At 48.3% G+C, this 7,736-nt stretch overlaps 1 protein-coding gene across 1 annotated transcript; it reads right to left on the bottom strand.

The window, feature by feature from the left end:
• Positions 1 to 2,477: 2,477 nt before the first annotated feature.
• Positions 2,478 to 5,891, bottom strand: JUN (Jun proto-oncogene, AP-1 transcription factor subunit). Its single transcript, XM_081195932.1, has one exon. It carries the CDS (start codon positions 4,813 to 4,815, stop codon positions 3,868 to 3,870), a length of 948 nt encoding a protein of 315 aa, XP_081052058.1. The 5' UTR covers positions 4,816 to 5,891; the 3' UTR covers positions 2,478 to 3,867.
• Positions 5,892 to 7,736: the final 1,845 nt, after the last annotated feature.

Raw genomic sequence — 7,736 nt, forward strand, 5'->3', positions numbered from 1 at the left:
TTCGGACTCTTCAGAACTTCGGCAGCAAGCTTCTTTTCTAGCAGTTGCACAACAGGCAGAAATCCAGCGGGCGAAGCCTAAATGAAATAACAAAGTTGATTTGCTCTCCCCCTCATCCCAGTGCTGAAGGCATTACAGAATTATAGTGGGGATAAAGGTAAAGGGACCCCTGACTGTTAGGTCCAGTTGCGGACGACCCTAGGGTTGTGGTGCTCATCTCGCTTTACTGGCCAAGGGAGCCGGCGTTTGTCCGCAGACAGCTTTCTGGGTCATGTGACCAGCATGACTAAGCAGCTTCTGGCGAACCAGAACAGCACACGGAAACGCCGTTTACCTTCCTGCCAGAGCGATGCCTATTTATCTACTTGCACTTTGACATGCTTTCGAACTGCTAGGTTGGCAGGAGCAGGGACGAGCAATGGGAGCTCACCCCTTTGTGGGGATTTGAACCACCGACCTTCTGATCAGCAAGCCCTAGGCTCTGTGGTTTAGACCACAGCGCCACCCGCGTCACTATACTGGGGTTAGAGAGCTGAAAAGAATGTGAATAGATTTTACATCTGGCAACCAATGCACTCCTTGGGTTTCGGATAGTACATGGGTCGAGTCTAAAAAGCCCGGGACACAAGTTTTCATGGCCTTCTAGTGGCTATGGTGGCTCATTTACCAGAAGTAATGTCTTTAGCATTAACTCTGGAAGTGTAAACTCAATTCTGACCAAACTAAGCCTCCTAGTGTATGTTTTGCTCTAAGAGGCTTAGTTTGGTCAGAATCGAATATACACATCCAGAGTTAACGCTAAATACATTACTTCTGGTAAATGAGCCATCATAGCCACTAGAAGGCCATGAAAACTTGTGTCCTGGGCTTTTTAGACTTGTACACCGATGTACTATCTGAAACCAAAGAGGTACATTGGTTGCCAGATGTTGGTTTCCCCCCCAGCTCTCCTATCCCACTAGTAGGTTTGATGTAAACAACATTTATTTCTAAGTGAACCCCTTGTGAGTTGTGATTCACCGAGGAAACCTTTTAAAGAAAATAATTTCGATTTTTGCAGGCCATATTGTTTCAGCTAGAGTTGTCACCTTTTGTTCTTAAGGACCTTCTATACATTGAACAGCTGACGGACATGCAAGAATATATTCCTACTTTCAAGGAAGAGCTACACCCATTGAACTTCTGTTTGTCAGGAAGTAAAATCAAACAAATCTTGTCCCTACCTTCTAAAAAACAAAAAAAGCTTGCAACTCTAATACAGGCCTGGTTGGTTCCATTCATCAGACAGACATAACCTGCTTCTTTTCTTCAGTAGTCAAGAATCGGTTAACTCCCAAGACTCAGTCTCTGGCACTGCTGGAATTATGTTTTAAAGGACCAATACCTCTTACCTGCTAATGTCTTGAGTTTTAAAGAGGGGTGGGGGGTTTAATAAGATCAAAAGTAATTGAATTCAAAAATAGCTTTAGAATTTTGAAAGTGTAAGTTACACAGGTCAATATTGAGGAAAGTTAGGAATATAGGAAACTGCCTTATAGCAATAGAGAGCTAGATAGACCTTGCATGTGGTCATTTCAGACAAGAGATCTTGTTCACTAGGCTTATGCTGAGATTTAATACAGGACCTATTGCATGCAAGGGATGTTCTCCTCAGCCGAGGTAAAGGTTCTCTTGCAAATCTGAAGAACCTAAGAAAACATTTTGCCTTTTGAGTTTTCTAAGTCCCAAAAAATGCAGTAACACTTGGTCTCAGCTAAATATTTTTGACAGCCCAATCTTATGGTTACTTGGAGACGTCCTATCATATTTAGTGGTACTATTAAGTAATTGTGCATAAAGGTGCATTTTAAGATTACAATCCCATGTTTACTACATAGGATGCCCCATTGTAATAAATGGGACTGCCTTCCAAAGAAATGTCTTTAGAATTACACTGAAGCTGTGCATTACTCAAGTGTCTTGTTGAACAGACTTCATGTACCTAAACATGTTTACTTAGAAACAAGCTCCAAGTTTGAAAACCCTTGCTCTCTAGCAAGTTTCCATAGGACTGCAACTTGGGTGGGACTTGCTTCCAAATAAACCTAGCTAGAGGACATTGTTCTTTGTATTCCCCGGAGAAACAACTGGGACGTGCAGCCTGACCTAAATGTGTTCACTCAGAAGTAAATCCCACTAAGTTAAAACGCAGTTCCATCATAGGATAGCAACCTTAAGATACATTCTTAGGCATATATGTTCAAAAGTAAGTCTCATTCATTTCAGCAGACTGAGGATCACATTAGTCCTCTTTTTGCTGCATATGAAGATCTTCTATTGAAAAACAAAACAGCAATAATCTTAATGTCTTTCTGCCCAAAATGCACGTGCATTTTATGGCTCAAGTTTCAAAACACACCAACCAGTTTAAGTTGCATCCCCACCCCACCCCTTTCTGGTGAAACAAAGTCATAAGCGGGAAAAGGAATTCAAATCTGTTGAAAGAGTAATAGAATGACTTTATTGGACAACAGGCATAGCAATAAATACTCATGAACAGAGACTCTTTTAGATAACAAAAACATGAAGGTGACAAATTGCCAGATGAACGTTCCCTTTTTGAAAACTTTTCCTTGTCTTCAGGCAAAGAATATTTGCTTAACTTGGACACATAAATTGGGAATGACCAGTTACATTTGATAACTCATGGTGCAGAGCAGTGGATGCAACAGAACTCTACTCTTGCCCATCCAATTTTACTTCAGTTAGTTTTTAAAACTATGTCACCAGTTCCTTGTAGGCCATACAGACTGCAAGTTCAATTGATGAAACAGGCAGGATCTATGTTTCTTTCCAACACAGGGGGTCATTTATGTGCCCTCCAGTTAATAGAGGATAGAAGAAACAGTCTTATGGCACCTTAAAATCAGGAATGCCAAAAGACATTTTTGTTGTTGCTAAAGCTGCAATCCTGTTACGGATATAGCTCTGAGAACAAGGCCCACCGGACTCAATGGGACTTACTTCTGAGTAGGCATGGACAGGTTTGCACGGTTACAGAAGTGTTGGGCTTCCCCCTCCCCCCTTTACAGCACTAGTTAACAATAGTTTAACATCTAACCACAAGTTCATTCTGTATATGCCTGTCTTAATGGTACTAATCAAAGAAAGTGGGTGACTTATTGTTTTTTTAAGAAAACATACCAACCCTTTATGCATTTCTTGTTCAGAACAAAAAAAAAACATTAAAAAATTATATACTTTATTACAAATGGAAAAAACTCAGAAGATTGCTAAAAAAAATCTCTTATTTACAAACAATACTGGGCAGAACCCAAATGAACATAAAAATAACTTACAAAGTCATGAAGTAGTTTTATTGACATTAATCAGCTGTCATAAAATAAAAAATATATATGTACATACACAACTCGACTTGAAGGCAGGCAGTATAGTTCAGCTTCTGTTGTTAGCCTCCCACAAACTCCCTCCCCATTATTTTTTTTTAAAGGAGTACTAGAGAAAGCAAATCTACAGTGTCTACTGCAGTTTAACCTTTAATACTGAATGATCGTTGAATGTTAGGTCCATGCAGGTCTTGGTCAATGTTAAAAGAAAAAGGTAACACAAGGCTTCTTCATGCCTCGTCTGAATAGAACAGCCCTCTTGCGGAGCTGGACTGTCAACTGGTTTGCCACCACCTCAAACCAAAAGGCACACCAGTCTCTCTCCACGCATGCTTTGGGGGAAGAGGGGGGCACTCTCCGGAATCAATGCCTTTCAGCCTTTTCTTCCCGCCCGCCCCCCAAGTGAAGCTTTCCACCTCCCAACTTCCTTCTTTTTTCTGCTTAGTTTTGCCCCATCACACAAGTTACTTTTCCAGTCTCTTCAAAAAGTCTGCAACTGCTGTGTGAGCATTAGCTGGCACCCACTGTTGACGTGATTCATGACCTTCTGCTTCAGCTGTGCAACCTGCTCTCGCAGCATATTGGCAGTGGATGCCAGCTCCGAGTTCTGGGCTTTCAAAGTTTTGACTTTTTCCTCCAACCTGGCAATGCGCTCCAACTTCCTTTTCCGGCACTTGGAGGCCGCAATTCGGTTTCTCATGCGCTTCCTCTCAGCCTTGATCCTCTCCTGGGATTCCATGTCGATGGGCGACAGGGGAGGAGTCTCCCCGGGCATTTCTGGGACAGTCTGAGGCTCTTCTTTCAGAGCCTGAAGCCGAGGATGCTGCACAGGCATCTGGGGGTTCAGGTGATGTTGCGGAGGGTAGCTCAAGCTGCTGGCATTGTAGCTGGGCGCCGCGTTGAGTGCGTTGGGGTTGAAGTTGCTGAGGTTGGCGTAGACCGGAGGCTCGCTGTGCAAGTTGGCACTGAAGCTGTTGTTTCCAGCCATGGAAGAGACGGGGGTCATGCCGGTGTTTGAAGGCTGGGCAGCGGAGGTGACGCTGGGCGGCATGGTGTTCTGGTTGTGCAGCTCCGCCAGCGCCCTGACAAACCCTTCGGCAAACCCTTCTTGCTCGTCGGTGACATTTTTGGGGCAGAGGAACTGGGTTGGGGTCGGCGTGGTGGTGATCAGCCCGTTGCCAGACTGGATGATCAGCCTTTCCAGTTCAGGAGAGGCCAGCTTGAGAAGGCCCACATCTGGGGAAGTCAGGATATCAGCATTCTTGTTCCTCAGGTGGGGCTTCAGGTTACTGGAAGGGTCAGCCAGGTTGAGAGTCATGTTCTGCTTCAGCACCTTGGGGTTATTATATCCGTAAGTACCACTCTCTGGCTGCACGAACGTCGTGTTGATGGCATCATCGTAGAATGTAGGTTCCATCTTTGCAGTCATAGAATACAGTCCACAAGTTGGTCCTACTTAGGACGGACAAACAAACAAACAAGGAGAGGAAGCTGTGCCACAGCGTACACCACCCTTTCCCCCCCTCTTAAAAAAAACTTTTCAAACAGCTTTTCGAGAGGAGAAGAACACAGAGAGCTGATGAATTAAAGTCTGGCTTTTTTGCCACAAGTCATTGGCTCGCCTGTCCCCGTTTTCCGCCACCAAACTCCGAAAAGGAGGTCTGGATTTGACAAGCGGAGGCTTCCTCAGCTAAGAACAAGGTTCAGCGCAGTCATCAAGAGTGCGGAGCTCCAGAAAAACAACTCGCCCAAAAAGAGAGGAATAAAGTTCTTTATCGAAGTGCGGAATTCCCACTCCCGGCCAAGGAATCCCAGGAGTTAAAACGTGGCTTCTTATCGCTGCGAATTGGAGGGGGGGGGTGAAGGTTCGCGAGTCCCACAACTTTGGAAAAGTCCTCCTTTCCCCCCCGCGACTCCTCGATGCCTCCCTCCTCCTCGTGGGAGGGTCCTATGCTGCGCCGGAGTGTTCGCGAGTTTTCAAACACACTTGTTTCGAGTCCTCTCCGCTTTTCTTCCTTTTCCAGTCTCTTTTCCCCACCGACACCGGAGTGGCTCTCAGTCACTGACTCGCCCCGAACGAAGAGTTTTCTTTTTCAGTGGGGGGGGGGGAGTTGCTGCAACTTCGGTCGCTCCCCACTTCGCGCTCCGATCCACAAGCTGCGGCGAGAAGTTGCGTCCCCGGACTCCGCACGACCGGCGCTCCTCCGGGGACCCAGGCTCCGGAAACCTGTCGCTCCGCTGGCGGCGGCGGCCGATCAAACACGTCCGGGCAAGATCCCAGGCAGGCGATCCCAGCCGCGCAGCCCAAGCGAGGCTCTGTCCGCTCGCCCTTCCCTTGCGGAGCAACGGGAGGGTCTCTCGAGCGCTCCGCGTCGCTACCGGCCCGGTCTCTGCTGTCGCTTTCGCGGGTGTCTTTCCCGGTGCCGCTTTGCTGGGCGCGCTGCCGCTTTAAGCCGCCGCCTCCTCCTCCTCCTCTGCCGCGCACTCAGCCCCACTCTGAGCTCTTTCCCAGCGTGGAGCCCAACACTTATCAGCGAGCAGTAACCCACTAAAAATAGCCCATGATGTCACCCCGGGGCCTTCCCATTGGCTGCAGCCGCCTCTCACGCGGGGAGGGGGAGGGAGGGCGGCCGGGCCCAGCCTGTTGCAGAGCAGCCCATCTCCATGGCCACCCCACCCCCTTCAGAAGCTTCCCAGCCCTCTTTCTTTTTTTTTCTCCACTCTTTGGTTCGCGGGGCATTGTGGGATGAGGTAATGCCTGGGCTCCGGTGCAGGGCATTGTGGGCTGACGTATTGTTTTTGAATATCTGGTTACCCGCTTAAGAGCCCTGGCCGGGTTGGAAGAATCGGGCAGGGATAGATACGCGCGCGCAGGAACGGGGGGGGGCGGGGGGAGGGACGCGGCTGGTGATACCAAGTGGGAAACAGAAGGGGTGGGACGACACGCGCAAAGTTCGAAAGGGGCAACTTTAGGCAAAAATAAATAATAATAATCCATCATTTTCATCATCAAGCGCAGAGTTCCAACGGGATAACTTTACGCAGAGTGCTGGGGAGGAAATTTTAAAAATATATATTAAAATCAATTTATTTATTATCTCTTTCCGCGAGAAATAGGGGCAGTTTGTCCCAGGCTTGATGCCACCTGATTTCAGTGGATTTGGCTAAATGGGATTTCTGCCCTGTCCTAAGTAGCTTTCTGAGAAATCCCTCCCGCCTCTGCCATGCCCGGCAATCGCGTCCTTTAAGGAGGACTCCGGGGCTGCTGCTGCTGTTTCACGGCACATGGATCCGGGGGAGGAGGTGCGATGGGCTGACTCTCACGTGATTTTCCTTCCTCCGCCTTGCCGGGCTCTCTCCCCCCTCCGGCGTCCTTCCCCAGCAGCCTAAGAGCTTCCAGGCAGGGGACATGAGGGAGGGGGCGAGAGAGAAAGAGAGAGGCTGCCTACTTATTTGGAAGTGCATCCCGCTGGCACCGGCTTCCTTCCGAGGAAGCTTGCGCCGGGAAAGGGATGTCCAACGCTCGCCGGCTGGAGAGAGGGGCAGTCCTGTGGAACTCGCTGCCTCTTGCTTCTGAGTCCGCACATTAGGCTGGAGGAAATCGGGGGCGGGGGGCTCGAAATCTCGCTTCCTTAACACACCTGCCGCCGTTTCCCGGAAGGATCTCTCTCTTTGCAAACTTGTCGGGATGGGGTGTGGGCACTTTGGGCAGAGCTCTGCCTGCGCCGGGCCGTCTGCTTTGTCGCTTTACGATCCTCTAGGAGCGCGATAGTCTCCTTCAAGGCGGGGAGGGGATCCGGTGTGTGTGTTTGTTTTTGAATCAGTGACATTACTGTTTTTTTTAAAAAGGAGAACTCGCGTGCAGCCGAAAAGGCTTCCTTCGTAGCCCACTGGTGCAATAGACCTTTCCGAGAGATCTTAAAAATCTCCGGCTTGTTTGCAATTCCGCCCCGCTCCCTTTACATTCAAAAATCGTCATGTTTTGGCCAGCTCCCGCCAAGAACTTGTTAACACTTTGTCTGCGCGATCCCTGATAGCTTTTCCTTCGCTCCTTTATTTTTCTCCCTCTTTTGGTTCAGATCGGTGTTCTTAAGTTTCAAATGCTGGGAGCAGCGGGAAGAGAAGCGTCGGCTTCAACCCAGTCGTGACGGCGCATGAAAGGTGACTTCACCTGGCCAGTTTTGGCTACCGAGCCACATAGCTTAATCCTTTCTATCCCAGGGTCAGAAGCTGCCTTAAATCTCAGAATACTCTGCAAGCAGACGAAGAATGACAGGGATGTTAACAAAGCAAAAGCAAAACCCACGATAAGCTCCAGAGACAACTCCAAACACACTTGGGTTCAAGTCC

Source organism: Podarcis bocagei (assembly GCF_964188305.1).
Source record: "Podarcis bocagei genome assembly, chromosome: 5".
Taxonomy (NCBI): domain Eukaryota; kingdom Metazoa; phylum Chordata; class Lepidosauria; order Squamata; family Lacertidae; genus Podarcis; species Podarcis bocagei.

What these genes read in the sequence shown, in the direction of transcription:
- JUN (XM_081195932.1), bottom strand. Translation starts at nt 4,815, where the DNA reads ATGACTGCAAAGATGGAACCTACATTCTACGATGATGCCATCAACACG.